The sequence below is a fragment of the Dipodomys ordii genome, unplaced genomic scaffold (assembly GCF_000151885.1).
Source record: "Dipodomys ordii isolate 6190 unplaced genomic scaffold, Dord_2.0 Scaffold130, whole genome shotgun sequence".
NCBI lineage: Eukaryota > Metazoa > Chordata > Mammalia > Rodentia > Heteromyidae > Dipodomys > Dipodomys ordii.
The window spans coordinates 3,714,475-3,737,785 of record NW_012267346.1 but is presented as its reverse complement, the minus strand read 5'-3'; the positions used below and the strand labels follow the sequence as shown (position 1 = coordinate 3,737,785).

The 23,311-nt window shown below is 45.6% G+C and overlaps 1 protein-coding gene across 1 annotated transcript in view; it reads left to right on the top strand.

Moving 5' to 3' along the window:
* The first annotated feature begins 273 nt into the window (after window positions 1–273).
* The window catches only part of Gmpr (guanosine monophosphate reductase), a 39,502-nt gene continuing 16,464 nt past the window's right edge, over window positions 274–23,311 (top strand). The window contains exons 1-4 of the mRNA XM_013030443.1: window positions 274–450; window positions 7,934–8,053; window positions 10,557–10,640; window positions 12,777–12,950. Of these exons, the coding sequence (XP_012885897.1) occupies window positions 364–450; window positions 7,934–8,053; window positions 10,557–10,640; window positions 12,777–12,950 (465 nt within the window). The 5' untranslated portion in view covers window positions 274–363. The remainder of the gene's footprint in view (window positions 451–7,933; window positions 8,054–10,556; window positions 10,641–12,776; window positions 12,951–23,311) is intronic.

The following is a 23,311-nucleotide window of genomic DNA, read 5'->3' as shown; positions in this document are numbered from 1 at the left end:
TGGGGCGGAGTTAGGAGTGGACAACAGAAGAGCAGGGCGGAGCCAGAACAGGGTGGGGCGGAGTCAGGACCGAGCCACTGGAGAACAAGGTGAGGCGGGGCCAGGGCATGACGGGGCGGAGTCAGAGCCGAGTCCGGCTGGGCCAGAACAGACCTGGGCGAGGCCAGGCCCGGGTGAAGCCACCCAGTCGGCGAGGGTGTGGGCGGGGCGCGGCGTGGGGCTCGCATAAGAGCGCGGCGTGCCCACGAGGCCCGCTGTCGTTCCGACCTCCGCGCGGCTTCCCTGGCACCGAACCACGCACGCGCTCCGGCCGCCCCTGCCTCCTCTGCCGCAGGAAGGCGTCTTCCGAGCTCGGCCCGCGCCATGCCCCGCATAGATGCAGACCTCAAGCTAGACTTCAAGGATGTCCTGCTCCGACCTAAGCGGAGCAGCCTCAAGAGCCGCGCCGAGGTGGGAGGCCGTCCTCGGGCTGGGCGTGTCGGCCCGCTGCTGCAGGGGAGGTGGGCGGAGGGGATGGCATGGGGGGGGGCCCGTGCCGGAGGCTGGGGTGCTGCTGCGCCCCTCCTCCCCTACCTGAGAAACGGCAAGTCCGGCCGATTCCCGGCCAGGACCCGGCCGGCTGGAGATCAAGGCGGCCAGCTGGGGCCTCATCGTCCAAATGTGGGGGTCCGGCTGGCTGGGCTGGCGGACGTCCCCCTGAACTTGATGGCCGAGCAGCGGAGCAGGTGGACGGCACCGGGTAGCTGGGAGGAGGCGCGTGGAGGGACAGCGGGACCCCGGGGAGCTCGGGTGGGAGGGGGGGAGAAAAACAACCCCAGATCCTTGGGATGGGGGTGGGGGTGGGGGGCCGTGCCTCTTGGGGTTGGCACACTGTGGCTTTGCTTTAGCGTCAGGTTCTGCGGCAGAATTGCACCCGCAGCGCTGACAGACCCCGAGCCTCCCAGGAATCAAGTTCAGGGTTTACTTTCCGAGTGTTTAGGAGCCTTGCCCAAGCTGGTGGCAGAGTTTGGGGGGGGGACCAGTTCCTGGTGGCGCCCCGCGGCGACTGGATCGCGCCCCCCCCCCACTCCCACCGCGCAGCTGAAAGCGCGAGGGTGTGGAGGTTAGGGCGAATTTGAACCAGCTTTGCTGGTTCTGTACCAGTGAAAAAGAATCAGAGCCTTGGAACAGGTGGAGAGACTGCTGGAAATAGGCTGGCGTGGGGGAAGGGAGGACAGTCCCCGAAGAGTGAAGTCGTTCCTGGGTTAAACGGAGCCTCTAGGAGCAGTTAAGTTGTGTTGGGGGTAAGGGAGGCTTGGCCTTGGGGTTTGTTGAGAGCTGAGGAGGAAGAAGACAGCCTTAAACAGCAGGCAGCCCAGCCCGTCTGCCTGGCCCAGAGCTCCAGGTCTCCTGCTCAGCAAACAAGACCATAAATAAAACCCTCAGCTAAGGACTCCATGCCAGTGCCCAGACCTGACTGCAGCATGGGCAGCCAGCTGAGGACTAGTTTGGATCCCGATGGGCTCTAGCAGTTAGCCAATGAGCACAACCAAGTCCCTGTTCTCTAAGAAGCCACATTGGCCGGCTGGAGCCAGAATTAGACAGGGGTGGAAGTGGTGGGAAAGGATTGAGGGCCCTTATCTCTCCCGATTAGATGCCCCAGTGCCTGCCCTTCATTGTGTCCTTCCAGGTGTTAAGAGCTGGAAAAACTCCGGGAACAGAAATAAACAGTTTGAAAGACAGCTGTTGGGCCTCCTGGAGAATTTTCAGCAGACAAATCATTTGATGACCTCAGTGTGCTTTAATTGTTGGCTCCACATTTATTTAGGAGACAGACATTTTTAAGACAATTTTATCTTTTTTTTTTTTTCATCCTGGAAAACCTCTTGAGAAGGTAAAACGTTAAGCAGTTCTGTAATAGAATGAATTATTCCTTTCCAGGGAGCAATAGAGTGTCATGCAACACTTGGTTTTGTGATTTGTATGGGTGCCACTCTTGTCCCTGCTGGTGATGGCACCTTGTAATATACGCGTACACCTTGCAGACGGAATCTGTGCCTTTCAGGGTTGGTTCCTGGTGTTTGCCAGCCAGGGGTTGTAACCCGGAGTTAACTGGTGGTGGTGTTCCTTTCTCTTAATGGCGCCGCTGCCTGAGGCTGGAGGTTGCTGCCTGGTGACCTTGAGTGATCTGACTACTGGCCTCAGTGGTGTGGAGGAATCTAGTTGAGCCCTTCTAATCCCTTTTCAGTGTTTCTTCTGTTTGCTTGTTGATGCCTGGTATTTCCTGTAGGCACATAGAAACCTTTCATTGCCCGGTCAGACGCTTGGAATGTGGGCACTCTGGTCAAAGTTAATTCCTGGATGCAAATTCAAAGCTGAACAGTGAACGTCCAACACCCTTGGGTTTGAGTGGATCCAGAAGAGCACAGGCACATCAGGGAGCAGAGGCTGGCTGAGAAGGGAGTTATGACTTGATTGCGTTGCTAAGTCCCAGGCCCAGTGATGGGTCAGATGTGACCCATCAAGTGGTTGGCAGGAAATGCAGAGAGAGAGGATGACTCCCACTCAGAGCTTTCATCCTCCTGCAGGGCCATTTACAAAAGCCTCCTAGACAATGAATTGGGGTCAGCTTCCAGAGGCAGAGAGTACAGGCAAGACTTGCTTCCTGCCAGTTGTCTACCCCCTAGATCAGAAGATCCAAGGGGCCCAAGGCTATGTGGGGACCATTTAGAGCATCTTTTCAGAGGAGGTGACATTCGTTGATGGAGAAAGGACTTATCTGATACACAAGGGGGCTTACATCATCTCTTGACTCTTGGGTTTTCTTCCTTGGGACCATTCCTGCCTCTTAACATCCTACTCTAGTCCTTAAGCTAGTAGGAATTCTGTTTTTTAAACATATTCCTGCAAACTCTAGTTTTGAGAAGTGACTATCAGAGTTCATTGAAGAAAATCACCACTTGTCCAGAGACGAGAAGACATGGCCAACATTGATTCTGATAATGGTTCCACAGTAAGGAGATACCTAACCTAGCTGTCACTATCTTGATGGTTGGCTCCCGGGGAATGAGAGCTGGTCTGAGAGGAGAGATGATCTGTCTGGGGAAAAGGAGGCCTGGGTTTGTCTGAGCTGTCACTAATTTTATTATTTAACCTTTGCATTAACTTCTTGGGGCTGCCCTAACAAACTTGGTGGCTAAAACAGCAAAAAAATATTGTCTTGTGGCCAGGAGGCTAGACGTTGACGAGTTCAAAGTGTTTGAAGGATTCCTTCCCTCTGTTTTTTTCTTTTTCTTTTTTCTTTTTTTGTACTGAGATTTTGAGTTCAGAGCCTTGTGGTTGTTAGACAATTGAGCCATACCTCTAGCTTTCTTTCTTTCTTTTTTTCCAGTTAAACTCTAGTGTTTGTGCCCAGAACCAGCTCTTGATCACACTCCTATCTCTGCCTCCTTAAGATCTGGGATTACAAGTATACTCTACCATGCCCAGTTTTGTCTATTGATAATGTATCATTAACTTTTTGCTAGCACTGGCTGGTAACTTTCATCCTCCTGATCCCTGTATTCAGTGACTGGTATTACAGAGTAGACCACTGCACTCAGCCAGTGTTAAGTTTCTTCTGAGAGCTGTGAGGCAGAAAATGTATCTTTGTCTTATAGATTCCTGTTCTCCTGCTGTGTGTGTCCAAGAATTTCTCTTTTTGTAAGAACATTGGTCATATTGGACTGGGGCCAATATGAGCTCTTCTCTTCACTTGGTCATCTGTAATGTCCTTATTTCCAAATAAGGTTACACTGGAACTGGAGGTTAGGACTTCAGCATTACTTTGGGGAGGTCCAGTTTGGCTCTGTTAAGTTTTTCCCTGAGTTTGACAGCCTCTGTAAGTTTTTCTTTTAAGTCTGAGTCACGAGTACATCAGAATCTCTTAGGGGAGATAACTCTAAAATATACGTATTGTCTCCAACACGAAGGTTTTCATTTATGAAACCCGATGACCTGAACATGCTTTTAGAAGTCATCCCCAAGGGCTGGGAATGTGGCTTAGTGGTAGAATGCTTGTCTAGCATGCATGAAGATCTGGGTTCGATTCCTCAGTACCATATAAACAGAAAAAGCTGGAAGTGATGCTGTGGCTCAAGTGGTAGAGTGCTAGAGAAGTTCAGAGACAGTGCCCAGACCCTGAGTTCAAGCCCCGGGACTGGCCAGTAAAAAAGCCTGAATTGCCTTTTCCTCTTGGAGGATTTCTGGATTGATGACAAGCTGCATGTGAGTTTTTCAGGAGTCTGAGAAATAACAGAAGCTTCTAGGGATTAGATCAACACCCGGCGGGCTAGGTTGGGGCCCAGAAGGCACAGACTTGAGAAAAACCGGTGGCCAAGATTTAAGATTGCATCTTGGCCAATTGCTGACGCATTCCCTACTTGTTGGGACACTAGGATTGCAGAGGAAAGGAAGTGTCTGTATTCACACAGCTGAGACAGATACTGGCCAATCGAGATGATAAAAGAATTGTCCTCCCTGCCATCCATAGATCTAAAAAAAAGCACTTCCACCTGAGCCCCTCTGTGATGGGTGTGATGGTTAGTGGGCTACACCATTCCTTCTAGTTGTGTGGTACTGGTGCTTGGGATCCTCAGTGCCTTCCCTAGTATCCCAAGCGGGATACTGGTATTTGAATTCAGGGACTGGTGCTTGCTCAGGAGACCTTCTTACCACTGATCATACCTAGCCCTGTCTTCTGCTGGCTGTGTTTGAAATAGGGCCTCACTTCCTGCTTAGGTGAACCACTTGAACCATGATCCACCTATTTGTAGGCTCCCCATCATAATGAGGGTAACAGGCATGTGCCTAGCTCTTGGATTGGAAAGGAGTCTTGTGGACTTTTCTGTGCAGGCTGGCCTCCAATGATGATCCTCCTCGTCTCAGGTTCTCAGGTAGATAGGTTTACAGGTGTGAGACACCAGGGTCCTCAGGTAGATAGGTTTACAGGTGTGAGACACCAGGGTCCAGCTCCAGGTTGGCTCTAAGGCCTTCACAAGTCATTTTTCCATGTGTGTTTCCCCCAAGGCTGGCTGGAGTGAGAAGGATAAAGCTCTCTCACTCCAGATAGGGCCAAGTGTCAGCTGTCTGTGGGCATGCATGTGAATGTGCATAGAGCTTCATGTGCAGGCTGGATTATTTATATTTCAAACCTAAGTATTTGGGTGGAGGGGAAGGAAGTATGATTGGGGCCAGGGCCAGGGCTGGCTTCCCCAGCCACCAACTTCTGGCACTTTTCTATTGGAGAATGACACTGCTTTTCTTAGGAGGAGGAAAGTAGAGAACATTTTATATGGCAGTTTATGAGCTTGTAACATTGAATAATTTAGATATCTGACAGGTGTCTGGTGTGTGTGTGTGTGTGTGTGTGTGTGTGTGTGTGTGTGTGTGAATAGTGGTGTTTGAACTCAAAGCTTTGTGTCTGTACCCCGAGCCCTGCCGTTTATCTCAGGTGTATACTTTTGAAACACCAAGATGTTGGAAGAGCATCTGGAAGAGCAGCAGTGAGGGAGGGAAATTTGTTACTTTTTGCACCTTGCCAGTGAGCCTTATTAGGGTGGGAATTGAGCTGATGTATTAGCCATACTGACCAGCTGTGGCAGATTAAATGCCAAGTTGTGTTCCTGGGAGGCTGGAGTACTTGTTTATCTCCCAGTAGCAAGTGGTCTGTTTGGATGTGTGTGTGTGTGTGTGTGTGTGTGTGTGTGTGTGTGTGTGTCTGGGTAGATTAGGTTGGGAAAGATAATTTCATTTCTCATTCATAGAATTAAGTATTATAAAGAATCTGCCTTATATCATAGAGGGTGAGTGAGCACTGGGGATTGAACCCAGGGCCTTCTGCATACTAAGTAGGTGTTCTACTACTGAACTATCTTACCACCCCCAAGAAAATCTGTCTTAGGAAATTACCAGAGGAAAAATAAAAGGGAGAGGTTCATCCTCAAGGATGACTTTTTTTTTTGACTGCTGATAAGACTTAGGGTGCCAAGAAAACGCTGTTGTGATCTCAGCTAGGCGCAGACTGAAGCAGCACTCTCCCTGTGAGTCTTGGAGGAGAGCAAGAGGAGTTTTAGGCCAAGGAATTCTGATTGGCTTAAGACAGGCAGGCCATTAGCAGCACAGAAGGTTGCAACTAACAGACGCCACAGCTATCTTGCAGAATGTCAGCAGAACTGGCTTTTGTGGAGGCAGAGTCATCATGACAATGATGGAGAAGGGGGTGAGACACTATCACATAGTCATGCTCTGGCAGCTACTCATCTCCCCTGGTTGACTGCTGGCTCAGCCAGCATGGCCTGTGCTGGGGGAGTGACAGCAGTGAAAGTCTGACATTGCCCCATACTCTCTGATTTGGTGCAGGTTGTATCAAGTCAGTGCAAGTTGAATCAAATGAAAAAGAATAGAAGCTCAAGATAGACCTGAGTAGGACATGTTTATGGTTGGTAGGTTAGGACGCCATCAGTGAGTTCTTGACCATTTTAGGTGCCTGTGTTTCACCTGAGGCCAGCACTTATATTATGGTTTGTGTGCTTGTGTCCAGACAAGGAAATGAACCAAGCAGAATATTCCAAGCAGGCCATTGAATTCAGGCCATTAAATACTGTGTAGAATCTACTTTATGTCACCATTGGGGGTAAGGTGGGCACTGAGTATTGAACCCAGGAGCTCATGTGTGTCAAGAATATGATCTACCACTGAGCTGTATTCCCTATGCCATGAATCTGCTTTATAGAAATGACCAGAAACGAAGCCAGGTGCCAGTGGCTCATGCCTGCAATCCTAGTTACTCAGGAGCTACTCAGGAGCCAGCCCGGGCAGAAAGTCTTTGAGACTCTTATCTCTAATAAACCACCATAAATCTGGAAGTGGCACTGTGGCTCAAGTGGTAGACACTTGCCTTGAGTTGAAGAGCTCAAGGACGGCGCCCAGGCCCAGAGTTCAAGCCCCATGACCAACCAAAAAAATTAAATTACTAGAAATGAAGAGTTTATCCTCAAAGCTGCCCTTTTTCATGGAGTACTAAACACACCAAGGTACTCAGTGAGGTATTCAGGTGACTCAGAGATTAGCAAGAACAAGAATGCTTCCCAGAGGGACTGGTCTCACTAGGACCACCCAGATCTGAAGGAGACACAGCTGCTTTGGAGACTCTACCTGGGACCAAAGGGACTGGGAGAGAGGGGTCTGGGCCTGACTTTTCTCTCATCTTCTCTGCAGTCTCTCATGCATCTGTCCTGCATTGGACCAAACACAGCCAGAAGTGGAGCCAATAGGGGGCAGCCTGTCTGATCAACCCAGGACTTGCTGTCTGGGTTATAGAAGTAACTCTGCATCTGCTGACTGTTTGAGTGTCTAGCCCTGGCACACTGTTTCTGCTAAATCCACTGGCTAAGCTAGCATTCTGGATTCTTGACAGCTGATAGTCCTAAGTACCCCAGAGTCAGAGTTCCAGTAGAATTGGAGGCCCTCCCCCCAGCTGTTTGCCAGTCAAAGAAACATATGGTCAGAAGGCAGTTCCCCAGCTCTTTGAAAGATGCTCAGAATTACAAAACAGCTGTGGAGGTTGGAAGGCTGAAGGATTACAGGTTTGGGACTGACTGCAGGGTAAATCTGGTGTGTGGGTCCAGGTGAAAGGGGAGAGACGGCAGGGATTCTGACAGCTTCAGGGTCACTATTGGTTAGGAAGAGTGGTGTGGATTTTTCTGGAAAGGGAATGGGCCTTCCTGGCCTTGGAAAGTAGGGGAAGCATTCCATATGTGTTTAGAGTCAGCAGGAATCAGGCAGGCAGTGGAAGACAGTGAGATTGGAGAGGCAAGTGATGCGTTCTTCCTGCTGCTCTGAGCACTGGGATTCTGCACACGTCATTGCAGAGAGCAGAAACTCATTTGCTTTTATTTTATTTTTTTGCCAACAGGTGGATCTTGAGCGTACATTTACCTTTCGCAACTCAAAACAGACCTACTCAGGAATTCCTATCATCGTGGCCAACATGGACACCGTGGGGACATTTGAGATGGCAGTTGTCATGTCGCAGGTGAGACACGGTCTCTCTTCTCTCTCCTCCCCACCTCCCCATACTGTTTGCAGTATGGATGGGTTTTTGCCAAGCATCCACCACAGCCTTGTTCAGAAACTTGCATTTGCCCTGAGTCCGATTGTTACTGCTAGGGGACAGATTTTTGTCTTAGTCTCTTCAGTCAGGATGGGTAGGTTCTGGGAACACCCTGAGGTGATCTAGGAAAGTGCCTTCAAAATGCTAGTGCTGTGTTGGGAAAAGAGAGTGTAAAGAAGAAATACAATATGAGGAGTGCCTGGTTATAGAACAGCGACTTTGCCTTTTAAACTAAGGCAAGAAAGCTGGAGGTGTGGCTCAGCAGTAGAGCACCTGCTTAACAAGCACAAGTCCTTGAGTTCAAATTCTAGTACCACCAAAAAAGTAGCTTTGTACTTGCAGCCTGTGCTATAGCCCTTGTCCTAAGTGGTGTTTTTTACACCATTAGATAGGTTCCTTTTATAGATAAAGGAACTGAGGCAGAGAGGGTTTCTTGCTCCCAGATAAGGGATTTACCTCTCAAGTTACTGTTCTTTTAGCCAACTTCTAGTTGGCTTATAAAGCTAGTCTTGGCCTTTGGAAAAATGAAGATAAGCCCCTCATAGGCAAACCCTTTTGACTACCCTAGCACAGAGTGTCTTACACATTCTAGATAGGACGAGCTAGTGGCTGCTGGTGGATCTAGAGGCTATATGTATTTTTGTAACTGTTGTAATTCAGTGTAAGGTAAATCAGTTAGTTGAAAGAGCTTCTTACTGTGGGCAGCAAGTCTAAGCACAGGAAGTGCCGAGACTTAGCACTGATCAGTGATTGGTAGGAAAAGATTGTCAAATTGGGAGCTCAAAAAATTAGAGTAGGGAGTACTTCACCTGACTATTCAATCAGTGGCATTGTCTTTTGGCTTAAAGCCCTGGTGAATTTTGGATCACTACTGGTGAATTTTTTGTTCTATTTTTTTGTTTTTTGGTTTTTGCTAGTCCTGGGGCTTGAACTCATGGCCTGGGCACTGTCCGTAAGCTTCTTTTGCTCAAGGCTAGCATTCTACCACTTGAGCCACAGTGCCATCACCGGCTTTTTCTGTTTATGTGGTACTGAGGAATTGAACTCAGGGCTTCATACATGCTAGGCAAGCACTCTACCACTAAGCCACATTCTCAGCCATCTGCTGGTGAATTATATAGTAGTATATGCTGGTTGGCTAGGTTTCCTCTAGAGGTTCATATGTGAAGCACCAGGTTAGTTCTTTTGGAGGGTGGTAGAGCCTTGAGGTATAGGGCCTAACAGGAGCTCTTTGGGTCATTGAAGGCATTCCCTTCCAGCATCTCTTTGCTTTCTTTGACCCCCTGGCTCATGAGGGAATGGTTTTGTTCTGCTACACACGTCCCCCAAGGTGTGTCGCCTCACCCCAGAATGGGGCTGGATTGATCATGGACTAGAACATCCAACCAGAATACATTTTTCCTTGTTAGAAGTGAATTATCTTGGGCACTTTGTGATAGGACAGAAAGCTAACAGAGAGAGTGATCAATAACTTGTTGATATCAGATTGTTAGCGTATGGAAGAAAAACCTAGAGCTTGCTATGTTCATCCATCTACCCTCCATTTTCATGAGAAAGGTTTTCCAGGAATGAGACAGTCTGTGCTGATAGCTGACATAGCTAACAGCCATGTGTGAGTGCTATCACTGTCTATTTCTAGGATCCATACAAATTAATAAAGTTGTGAAATTTGAATAAGACATTGTGCAAGGAAACAGGCACTCAGGAGTCAGGACAGAGGCCTTGCTCCATCTGAAGGAGATGAACTCTATTGTCAGTTGAGTCTGATTCAGACCAGTAATTGCTAAATTTCTTAAGCTCCATTCCTATCCAGGAAGCTATTAACACCAGTCACAGTTGCTCTTGAGAATTAAATGAAATAATATTTGCCACACATTAGCACACAGTGGAGGTAGAGGCTAGGTTAGTAGTCAGAGGTTTATGAGTATAGTTTATGTTATTCCCACCTTGAAGAACCCCAATTGCCTGGTAGTTGTAGCTTTTAGCAAGAAGTCTTTAGGTTATAAAGACAAGAAAAAGGTTTAAGATATAGGCACGATCCTTCAGGGTTCTGAAGCAGAAATTTGTCTTAAGATGGCCCTTCTGGGCCGAGGTCCTGACCAGTTTTCTTTTGGGCCATCTATGCAGCTCTTTGCTTAAGTTAGGTGTGGACCGAGCTCTGAGAACCTCTTTAGCCCTCCTTTGTCTTTTGGATGAGCCTTAAGGGTCCTGAAGGCTGTACTGTCCAATCAGATTAGAATGGGAAACAGTTTTGTGATTTTACTAGTTAACGCCTCTTTGTGTTTTGGCCTCCTACCCATAGCCAATGAAGTGTGAATTGAGGAGGCGGGACAGGTGCTTTTGTCTTGTTTTCTCCCTATCTGCAGCTGGAGGAGGGCAGAGGCCTCCCTTGGCTTCTGCCTAACCTCACTGTTCTGTTTCCTAGCATTCTTTGTTTACGGCAGTCCATAAACATTACACCCTGGATGACTGGAAGCAGTTTGCCACCAATCACCCTGAGTGCCTGCAGGTAAGACCACAGCCCAGATTGAAATGACGGGGGTCCAGGGGGAAGAGACACCCAGCTCTCCAAGAGCATCTGAAGTACAGACACAGAACAGGCAGGGGATCTCTGCCATTGCCAGGACAGTGTTGAAGAAAGGGACTCCATTTCGTAACCTCCTGAGGAAGGTGAAGTGTTATATTACCAGAGCTTGGGAGAAGACTTGTGTTTCCTGCCAAGTGTTTTAGGGTGGATCCAGCATGAATGTGTCTTCTTGCTGTAGAAAAAAAACCATCTGATACTAGCTATGGCAACACTCATCTGTAATTCTACTACTGGGTAGCTTGAGGCAGGAGAATTGATTGTGTCAGGCCAGCCTTGGCTTAGGATAAAACCCAGTCTTAAGAAAGGAAAGAAGGAAAGAAGGAAGGCAAGGTGGAAGAAAAGAGAGAAGGAAGGAAAGAAGGAAAGAAGGGAAAGGAAAGGAAGAAAGGAAAAAGATCTAATGCTAGCAAGTTGTTTTTGAGTTAATAATCCAGCTGCTAGGATTGCCAGGGCAAAAAAGACAGATAAGTGTTTTTAGGAGGTGGAGAAATTGGAAGGTTCATGCATGGAAGGCGGGAAGGTGAAATGGTACAGCTTCTATGGAAACCAGGCTGCCATTCCACAAAATGGTAAACTTCAGAATGATCACAAGACCCAGTAATGTATTTGTAGATACAGATGCAGTAGAACTGCAGACAAGTATTTGCCCAAAATTCATGATTATTCATAGCTGTATGATTCATCATAACCCAAAGGTAGAAACAACAAAATGTCCAACAGCTGACAAACAGGATTTGTATAATGGAATATTATTCAGTATGTAAAGGAATAAAGTACTGACTCATACTGCAACATGGATGAATCTTGAGAACATTTTGCTAAGGGAAGAAGCCAGATACAGAAGGCCAAATCTATGATTTCACCGATTTAAGTTGTCCAGATTAGCCAGAATCTGTGGAGATGTAAAATAAGTTAGTGGTTCCCTGTGAAGAGAAGGAAAGAGATGGCAAAAGAAAGTGTGAGAGTTTCTTCTTGAAAACTATGGAAATGTTGTAAAATATTAATTGTGATATGAAGATTATAAGCTCTGAGTATGTTCAAAACCATTGATAGTGCACTGTAGGTAAATTGTATGTCATTATATCTCAAGGTGGGTCCAAATAATGAAGCAGTTTTAAAATGATAACACAGGTTTGGAGGCACGGCTCAGTTGGTAGAGCACTAGCCAGTGAGTGAAAGCATCAGGTACTGAGTTGTATCCCAGTCTCAGACAAAAAGAAAATATGATAATACACAGCCTTGTTATAACTCCCATGAATTTCCTTGTAGTATAGGCTGGCCGGAGGTCTCTGAAGTCAGAGTTGCACCTGTTCACATCATTTGTGATTAGAAAATTTTCTTGGGTACAGATGCTATGGCTCATGCCTGTCATCCTCACTACTCAAGAGGCTGAGATCTGAGGATTGTGGTTTAAAACCAGCCTGGGTAACAATATCTTCAAGATTCTTATCTCCAGTTAACCACTAAAAAGCCAGAAGTGGAGCTGTGGCTCAAGTGCTGGAGTGCTAGCATTGAATCAGAAAAAGCTAAGAGACATTGCTTGGGCCCTGAGTTCAAGCCCCAGAGCCAGAACATCTCCCCTCCTCAAAAAAAAAAATCTTTGATCTGATCTGTAGCTGCTGCTCCCTAAATAAGGTAGTGTTGGGGGTGAGGTCCCAGTTTCAGAGTGACCAGCATCCCTTTATATTGTCTGGAAACTTCTCTTTTTCTCAGTTGTCCTCAAAGTTTCTCTGCAAAGATGTTTATGTACAACTAGCTACATGACTCAGAGTTCCACACCAAAAGCTTGAGAAGATGAAATAGAGGTTGGGGGCAAGGTTTTTTGAAAGATTTTGTGGTTGGGGGTCCAGGTTTAAGGATCTTTGTGGTTCAGGGGTAGAAAAGAGAACAGATCAGAGTTTAGATGGTTTAGGGACTAAGTCTCCTCTCCCTCTATGGTCACCTGGCTTTGAGCAGGTCTCTTGTGTTTGCTCAGGGTAAATCACAAAGGGTTGTCATTTTGTCAGCATATGTACTGACAATATGTCTTCATGCCTCTCCTCATTCATTTTGATACAGCATGTAGCTGTGAGCTCAGGAAGTGGGCAGAATGATCTGGAAAAGATGAGCAGCATCCTGGGTGCCATCCCCCAGGTGAAGTTTATTTGCCTGGATGTGGCCAATGGGTATTCAGAACATTTTGTGGAATTTGTGAAACTGGTCCGGGCCAAGTTTCCTGAGCATACCATCATGGTAGGTACCACTGCATGCTCTCAAGAAGGGGGTGCAGGGAGGTTCAGTGCGTGAGGGCCACTGGTTTTTCCTTTTCTTTTTTTGAATATATTTTTTATTGTAAAGATACTGTACAGAGGGGTTACAGTTACATGAGTAATATGAGTACATTTCCTATCCAGATTTGTTACCACCTCCTTTGTTTTCCTCCACCTTCCCAAATCTACCTCTGCCCAAGTTGTAAAGTTTGTTTTCAACATAGTGTCTCGTACATCTCATTGTTACAATGGGTCAACCTGTATCCTTATTTAAGCATTTTGTTATTTCTCTTCCGCTCCCCAAATTAGAAAAAATGTATATAAAAGATGCAAGGCACAGGAATCAAATACAGTGGAAAACGGGTTATACCATGGGGGAAGAACATACAAAAGAAACAAAAAAGTCATGTAGTACATTATAAATATACTAAAATCAACAGCAAGAAAGATAAAACCACTTGTGTCCATATCTTGGGGTTCATTTCGCTTAGCATCATCATATATGGTCATATGTACATAGTTTTTGAGCTTTTCTGCTTGTCCTAGACATATGCTAGTTATTGCAAATAAGGGAACCATGGGACCTATGTTTCTTTGGGCCTGGCTTACTTTACTTAATATAATTTTTTCCAAGTCTTTCCATTTCCTAACAAATGGGGCGATGTCAATCTTTTTGATGGAGGCATAGAATTCCATTGTGTGTGTATATATATGTATGTATATATACACACTCACACACATACATACACACACACAAATACAACATTTTCTTGATCCATTCATCTACTGAGGGGCATCTGGGTTGGTTCCCTATCTTAGCTATGGTAAATAATGCTGAGATAAACATAGTTGTGCTGGTAGCCTTAGTATGGCCTTGTTTGTGATCATTTGGGTAAAAAAGTGGGATTGCTGGGTCATAGGGGAGCTCTATGTGAAGTCTTTTGAGGAACCTCCATACTACTTTCCAAAGTGGTTGAACAAGTTTACACTCCCACCAACAATGCAGTAGGGTTCCCTTTTGGCCACATCCCTTCCAGCATCTGTTACTAGATTTCTTGATAATAGCCATTCTAACTGGGGTGAGGTGGAATCTTAATGTTGTTTTGATTTGAATTTCTTTTATGGCCAGAGAAGTTGAGCATTTCTTCATATGTCTTTAGCCATTCTTATTTCCTGTTCAAAGAAGTTTCTCTGTAAGTCTTTAGCCCACTTATTAAGTGGGCAATTGTTTCTTTGAGGATTTGTTGTTGAGGGATTTGATTTAATTTTTTGAGTTCCAAGTATATTTGAGATATATATTTGCGATATATATAAAGATAGATAGATAGATATATTGAGATATATATTTGTCTCTTGTTTGGCTAGTAAAGATCTTCTCACAATCTGTGGGCTTTCTATTGACCTTGCTACCTATGTCCTTTGCCATGCAGAAGCTCTGCAGTTTCATGCAATCCCATTTGTCCAGCCTTTCTTTGTTGTGTTTCTGGGTCTCTATTAAGAAAATTTCAGCCTGTGCCAAGGAGCCCTAGAGTTTCACCTATTCCTTTCTGTAATGTTTTCAAGGTGTCTGCTTTGACTTCGAGGTCTTTGATCCATTTGGGGTTGATTCTGGTGCAGGGTGATATAAGGACTGTTTTTCCTTTTCATTGCTTCTAGTACCTGCTTTTAAAACACTAGTTGGGGATCATTAGGAAAAGGATGGGCAAGCACTGTGGAAATCTGTAAAAAATAAAAACCTTCCTCTGTAAAAAATAAAAACCCTGCTCCGTATCCTGGGGTCTTGGCTATATATCATACAGGTGAAATTTGTTTAAAAAAGAAAGAAAGGAAGGAAAAAGAAGGTGTCTCTGTTACCACTCAATGAAGAATATTATTTGAAATTGAAACCATTGGAAAGGGTTTCCATTTGACATGTGATGCCCAAACCAGATAGTGGAGAATTTGGCTCAAAGAGTTGAAATCTAAAGCATGAAGGTTTCATGAAAGTGGACCATTGATGACAAGTTGGTTGGTGGGGTGTTGGATCTAAGATGTTTGTTTCTTGACTTGGTTTGTGGTGTGTGTGTGTGTGTGTGTGTGTGTGTGTGTGTGTGTGTGTGTGTGTGTGTGTATGTGTGTGTGTGTGTTTTTCACCCAGTTTTTAGTTAAGCATGTTTTATTTCCTCGAAGAGTAGTTTTGCAGCAGAAGGAAGTGGGAATATCTAAAGTTGGTTTTTGGAAAGATCTAAATTGCAGTTTTGTCTGAATCACCGTGGCTCACAGGTTGACCACTCACCTTCTTTAAGCTTTGAATGTCCTTTCTCTTCACCATTCAGCATGGTGAGGGAGAGGAATTCTCTCTGCCTATGTGGTTCAGTCTTATGGAATGACAATTCTGAGAGTTGAAGCTGTTTCACTCTCCCAGTGCAATGGAAGAAAGGAGGAAGAATTGTGTCAAGTCAGGCAGCTGTGCCAGGGCTAAGAAGCGGGCCAGGAAGCAAAAGTCCTTTATTCTTCACCACAGGGAATCCATTCATTTTTATTAAGTAGTAAGTTTTGTTGAACACGTGAAATATAAGTATTTGTGGTAGCCACTTTTCATTGTGATGACAAAATGTCTTTTTAAAATAAAAACTAACCTCAAGGCGGAAGCTTGAAGGTCTCGCATTTCCCATCCCCCATGGGCTGGTTGCATTCTTTGGTGAAGGCCTGAGGAGCATAGCATCATGGTAGAAGGAAATACTTCGCTCATATTATGGCAGCTGAGAAAGAACTGGGGTCAGGAGCCAAGGACAGACCCTTCCAGGCCATACCCGCAGTGATCTAGTCTCCTAATTGATTGCCTCATCCATGGGTTAATCCACTGATGAGGTTAACACCCTTGAGATCCAATCCCCTCCTGGTAGTGCCACCTAATGGGGACCAGACCTTTGGGACCTGAGCCTTTTGGACATATCTAAACTCCAGCATGGACAACTGTCTCTACTTCCTGAGATAGAACTTCAAAAGCCCTTGTAGGTAAAGGGTTTGGAAGAATTCTTTTGTTTTAACATTTAGATGTTAACTTGGGTTTCTGAACTCTTAGCTCCCTGTCTCCTCTCCCCACTCCTTCCCAGGCATAGCTCTTCATCTGACCCCATCCTTTACTAACAGAATAATGATAAATATGTTTCCTTGAGTCTGTGAACCACTCTAACAAATTACTTGAGAAAGGAAAAGGAGTCATGAGAACCTCTAGTTTGCCTCTAAGCTGGGGTTAGTTGTGGGCAGCCTACGGCTTATGCTTAGCATCTGGATGGGAACACACTTAGGGGGACCCAAGCTCTCTCCTGTGGGGTCTAGGCTATCTCCTGACAGTGTCAGAATTTAGTGGTAGGACACTGTGTTGTGTCTACTTGAGAAAGCACCCCTCCCCGCTCATTTACTGACATGTTCTGAGTTATGTTGTAAGAATAGGAAGAAAAAAGAGCTTGGTATTTCTCCCCACCCCCATCCAAACAGGAACTTTCTGTGTTTCCGAAGCATTATGACAATTCCCTCTCTTCTTCTTTCTTTCTTTCTTTTTTTTTTTTGGTGAAAACTAGGAGCAATTACCCTGAATTTGCTTTGTGTATATAGGAGTACTGAGGATTGAATACATGGCCTAAGTTTCTAGGCAAGTAATCCACCAGTTGGTCTATATCCTAAGCTCTTTGGCTTTTGCTTTACTTTGCTTGGACTGGCCTTAAACTTAGGATCCCCCTCTCTGCTTAGTTGGAATTACAGGTGTGAACCATCATTCCTGGCACAATTATCTTGGACTTACTGCAGATAAGAAACCCTAAATGCTGATATTTTTCTCCTATTATTCTTTTATTTTTGGCCTTTGGGTAGAATCTGGGTTTGAACTCAGAGCCTTGGGCTGGTACTCCAGCCTTGTATTTGGCTGGCTATTTTTGAAATCAACATGCTCAGGCATGCATATGGACATGATCTACCTATTTTTAAACTTCTGTCATTCCTGCAATGACAGACACGTGCCATTGTGTCCAGCTATGGGTTCAGAAGGGGTTTCATGAACTCTTCAGCCCAGGCTGGCCTCAAACCTCCATCCCCTCCTGTAGTTTAGGATTACAGGCGGAGACCTTGGTGCCTGGCTAGATGTTTGAAATTTTATAAGGCCACATGAACATTAAGCAGAAAAACTGCCATTTTTGAAGCCTGACCCATCAGAAGGCAAAGTCTACACAGCCCTAGGAGACTTGACACCGCCCCCCCCCACAGCTTATCATCACTACCACTAACCAATTCCCTGCCTCCTCCTCTCCACATGGGGAGGCTGGCCTTTGGGCTTGTGCTAGATCAAGGCACAGTCCCGTGCCCTAGGCATGAGGTTGCACCTTTTTTTCTGCCTTTCCCCTTCTGCCCGGCAGCCCTTTGTGTCAGATTTCGGTTGGATCATGTAAATGAGGAGACTGAAAGCCAGACTTCTAGGAGAGCTGAAGGTCTGGCTGGGATCTGATGGCCCATAAATAGCCCTTGGGATTAAAGGCAACTTCCCTGGCCCTGTGCTGAGGCTATAGACAGCTCAACAAGGACTTGTGGACCAGGAGGCGTCCTTTCTATTCCTTGCTAGATTAGGAGATGAAGACCAGCCCAGGCTGCCTGGGCAGTGATGAGAGCCACGTGACTACGTTCAGCTCTCCTGTAAGCAACAGTTAAGTGTGGGAAGATGCTCTTCCCATTTATGGGCATGGTGGCAGGCTGCCTGGTTAGTTATGAAGGACTGATGATCAGAAATCACTATAAAGGATTCATGACCAGCAGTCACACGGTTTCTTGGTTCCATTTTGGTCACTGTGTAATTGTAAAATATGACAAGCATTGCGAACAGTGCATTAATAAGTAGCACTCCTACACCCAGGAGCACCCAACTGTGCATGGTAACCTTTCGCACAATCTGGTTTTGCTGTATATTTATGTGTTTCTAGATGGCACTGCCTAATTTTGCTTATTTTTTTTATTTTTACCCTCAGGTAAGTTGTGGTCCTGTGAATCTTTTGTGTCTGCTTTTTCTTGATGGCTTGTGATTCCCGGTAGCTCTTTTTTTGTCGGCTGTGTAGTATTCTCTGTTCCTGCAGCTAACGTGATGTGCATGTTTCATGTCCCACAATCTGCTGCTTGCAGAGTTGTTAAAACCACTCACATGTTGCCTCTTGTAGTCCCCACAGGTGGCTGTCAAAATGCCATAAACTAGTGTTTATTGTTCACCCTTCCTGAGGCTGAAAGTCTAAGGTTGAGGTGTAGGCAGATTCTGGTTCTGGATGTGGTTCTTTAATACATGACACCTCCCTGCTGTACCCTCAACATGGCCAAAAGGCACAGCATGGACTCCCTGGTCTCTTCCAGTCACTAACCCTATCCCTAGTAGGCTGCCTCACCTCTGTGTGTGTGTGTGTGTGTATGCGTGTGTGCGCATGCATGCATGTGTGCATGCATATTATAGAGGACTGAACTCAGGGCCTTGCACTTGCTAGGAAAGTTCTCTTCCTCTGAACTAAATCCCCAACCCCTCCGGGCCCCTTAATACCAGTGCATGGGGGTTAGGTTTCAAGACCAGAAGGTCGGGAATGCCAGAAGTCAGGATGGCTCCTCATTTTGCAGACTCACATTGCTTTCTGACGTCGCTTTTCCCATTGGTGAAAAAGAGGTTAACCAGGGAGGCTGGAGAATTATTGAGGGGTTCACCTGGGATGCTATCTTGTAACCAGTGCAGTTGTCCCCAGCCTGGCCTGTCAAGTGTTATGCTCTATGGCGGATATATGCTCTGTGAATGGAGCCAGAGACGAAGAAGAGATGGGGATGAAATTGGGGGCTGTTTTAAGAAGTAGGAAAACACTCCCCACATAGCTTCTGCTGCTTGCTCCCAAAGAGCTGGCCCTGCTGTAGAGTGGGGTATGCTAAGCTGCCTCCCAGCCAACTGGACTGGCTGACCCACCCTTGGCAGAAGAGACAGGATGGTACAGGAAGGAGGGAGGTTGGGCAGGACAGGGTGAGGATGCTGGTGCCAACACCAGAGCTGAGGGTTGCTGGACACAGAGTTTCTGTAGTAGCCAGGGCCTCCCCAGCACCTCCAGGGAGGCGTTTCCATGCTCTTGTTGGTTTCCCCGGCAATGAACAGGAGAATTTGGCAAGGTAGATGTTTATTCCTAGGCCATTCTTAGCCTGCACTGACCCCTGAAATCTGTGATTCATTCAGAGGCCTTTTGTACGTTTCTGCTCTGAGTTCTTAGGGCTTTTGAAAATATAATTTCTCTCATGGCACTTGGAGGCATTGTGGTAGGGGTATTGTGGGGATGCATTCACATTTATCCAGTGGTGGGGAGCTGAAGGATACAGTCTGAATGCTGAGTGGTTATTATGGTCATTACGACCGTTACGAACCACTGGAGACAAGGCATGCTCCCAAAGTGCCTGGCAGAAGTGGGCAGTTGCAGGGCTTTTCATCAAGAGCCAGGGCATATCCATCATCATTACCATGTTTTCTTACCGACCACCTAAGGCCAGCCTTGCCATAGATGAGGAGGGGTGTATGAAGAAGAGGGTGAGGGGACTCAGGGATTTTTCAATAATTTTTTTTTCTGGTCAGTCATGGGGCTTGAACTCAGTGCCTGGGCACTATCCCTGAGCTCTTTTGCTCAAGGCTAACCCTCTACCACTTTGAGCCACAATTCTGCCTCCAGTTTTCTGGTGGTTTATTGGAGAAGAGTCTCAGGACTTTCCTGCCCTGGCTGGCTTTGAACTGTGATCCTCAGATCTCAGCCTCCTCAGTAACTAGGATTACAGGTGTGAGCCAAGAGCATCCAATTTCAGGAACATTTTGGCAGAAAAAGATTCTTGAGTCCTAAGGTCCTTACTTGTCTGGTCGCTTTCAGAGAAAAGAAGATATGTGGCTGAAAGGTAGGAGGGGCCTCAGAGGTTCAGGTGACACCCAGCCATGTGATAAATGATGTAGGTGCTGTGATTGCATACGGGGCATCCATGCTTGCTAAGGAGCAGCATGGTCCCTGGGTTCAGGAGGGGTGCTGGGGTGGATGCTCTGTCACACTACACTGGGATTGGCAATGGCTGTCCATGGGTCAAATCCAGCCCCATTTCCTGCTTCCTGACAGACCCCTGCCATTTTCATCCTGTAGAATGTTTTCTCTTGGCAGAGGGCCCCAGTAAAAGCCAGTGAAACGTGGGTGAATGGATGAATAATATGTTTGAATCATGGAAAACTTCTAGAAATGGATAATGGTGATGGTTGTACAACTGTATGAATGTACTTGCTGTCCTTGAGCAGTACACTTAAAAATAGTTGGAACTGTTCTGTGACTTTGACCAAAAATACACAAAATCTCAAAACTGGGTGTGGGAAGAGCTGCATATGGAAATTACTCCTTTTTTTTTCAGGTAAAGGGTAGGTTTATTCAGTAGACCTGCAGGGACCAGGCCAGGTTGGCACTCCACGTGGCTGGGAAAGGCCTGGGAAAGACCTGAGAAAGAGAGAGGTAGGAAAAGAGGTGGGAAAGAGCTGGGAAAGAGGTAGAGAGAGAACTGGGAAAGAGAGCAGGGAAAGAGAGAGCTAGGAAAAAATGCTAAGAGAGCTGGGAAAGAACTGAGAAGGAAAGAGCTGAGAAAAAAGCTGGAAATTACTGTTAAGAGGAGGGATTGACATTTCCTGGGGTCACTGAGAGCCAGGCCCTGGGCTAGGGTTTGGTAGAGCTTTATGTAGACAGCTTATGATGACCACAGGTAGGTATGCTGGTCCCCAAGCTGTCCTCAGCTAGACAAGCTGAGCCTCAGGGTTGAAGTGACTTGCTCATAACTGCCCAGGAGGAGGAGGGCTACAGTACATCCTGGGTTTTTATGAGTTTTGTTTATTATAGATAAGGGTACCTAAAGGAAAGCTGGAAAAAAATGAGATCAAACAGCTTTGGTCTGGTGAAGTTATTATCACAAGATAGCATGAACTGAGCTGATAAATATCAAAAATTTATTTCTTACTTTTTGAAGAACTAGACGTCCAAGTTCAAGGCCAGTTAGGTGTCTGGTGAGAAGTACTTCCTAGTTTAGAGTTGTCTGTGTTTTCCTGTGTTCTCACATGGAGGAAGGGATGGGAATGCTCTTGAGTCATATATGTGTATCTGTATTAGTGTGTGTGTGTGTGTGTTTATGTATTCATATGTGCATATATCTGTGTATTCATATGTGCATATATCCATGTGTACGTCAGTCCTGGGACTTGAACTCATGGCTTAGGCACTGTACCTTAGCTATTTTGCCCAGAACTGGTTTGTTACCCCTCTATCCCCACTTCTACTTCTGTCAGTTTAGAGATTAATTGGAGATAAGAATCTCATGAGCTTTTCTGTCCATGCTGGCTTTGAACTATGATCTTTAGATTTCACTTTCCTGAGTACTAGGATTACAGGTTCTAGAAAGTAAAATGGTTTCTAGGAAGTAGCAGATTAGAGCAAGAAGAATCCATGGTGAAAATGAAAGTGGTGTTTTAAGTTGTAAAAAAAAAAAACAACGTTACACAAACCAGGTTACAGTAAAGCCACCAGCACAACCATGTTCATTGCAGAATTGTTTGCTAGAGCCAAGATGTGGAAACCACCAGATGCCCCTCACTGGATGAATGGAATAAGAAAATGTGGTACATAAGCATAATGGACTTTTACTCATTTATTAGGATATCATTCATAAGTAAATGGAAAGACTTAGAAAATTATATTAAGTGAAGTAAGCCAGACCCAGAGAAACAAAGGTTGCATGATTTCCCTCATTTGTGATAGGTAGAATGTACCTATAAATCTTTAAGTAAACACATTGGGTGGTATCCAAGTGGTTACAAATGGATGAACTAAAATATAATTGACTTATGGTGACCTCAGATAGTATGTTTCAAAAGACTAGGTCAGCCGGGCGCTGGTGGTTCACGCCTGTAATCCTAGCTACTCAGGAGGCTGAGATCTGAGGATAATGGTTCAAAGCTAACCCAGGCAGAAAAGTTGTGAGACTCATCTGAAATTAACCACTAGAAAACTGGAAGTGACTCTGTGGCTCAAGTGTTAGAGCACTTGCTTTGAGCTGAAGAGTGCAGGGATAGCACCCAAGCCCAGAATTCAAGCCCCATGACCAACAACAACAAAAGAGTAGGTCAAAGCAAAACAAAATCAGCACCAGGAAATGGGTGCACGCAAGAGGGGGTTGGGACCAAGGGGAGAGGGGGACAGGAATGAAAGGGGGAAGAAGTAGGGAATGCAGTCAAGGATTCATTTGTATACCCACAAAATTAAAAGGGAAGGAGTGGGTCAAAGGAGGGTGAGAATTTTGCAGGAGGTGACACTGATCAAGATGCTTTGTTAAATGGCACTTCCTTTGTACAAATAAAGATAATAAAAAAATTTAAGTCAGCCAATGAGGAAGAGCTCTTGTTTCTCATGGTTCAATTAAGCTCTTTCTCAGGTACAGAATTCAGGTTGTTTCTTGCACTGCAAAAATCAAAACCAAGGCTGGGCTTGGTGTTGTGTGCCTATAATCCCATCGAGTCAGGAAGCAAGGGATTCTGAGATTTGAGGCCAGTCCAGGCAAAGTTAGGGAGACTGTCTCAGAAACAAAATATAAAACAAGAGGACTTGAAGTGTGGCTCAAAGTGGTATTACATTTATTTAGCAAGTGAGGCTCAGAATTCAGTCCCCAGTATTATGAAACAAAAGAGCAAACAAATAAGTAAATGAAACCCAAAACCAAAGCCAAATGAAAACTTAAACCAAAGACTTCCTATTTAGTTATAAAAGTGAGGTAATCCCTTTACCTAATTTGTTAGTGTTTTTGTTGTTGTTGTTTGCCAGTCTTGGGGCTTGAACTCAGGGCCAGGCACTGTCCTTGAGCTTCTTTTGCTCAAGACTAGCACACTACCACTTGAGCCATAGTGCCACATCTGGCTTTTTTATGTGGTACTGAGGAACCGAACCCAGGGCTTCATGAATACTAGGCAACTACTCTACCACTAAGTCACCTTGCCAGCCCTTGCTAGTGTTTTTGGTGTATTACTTTTATATACATATATATATATATATCATAAATTTTAAACAAAATTTGAACTCTTACCATTTCTCTCAGCATTACACTGAAAGCAGTCAGGATTTTCCTATGCCATTAAATCAGTCTTCAGAATATCAGCTGGAGTTGGCTTACGTGGGAGAGCACTTGTCTAGCAAGCATGAAGCCCTGCGTTCTATCCCCACCCATACCTCCTGTTCCCCCAGTCACATGGATGGACCATTAATTGTCAGGCCTTTCCTATTATGGGAATATATATGAAGTTTTACACGG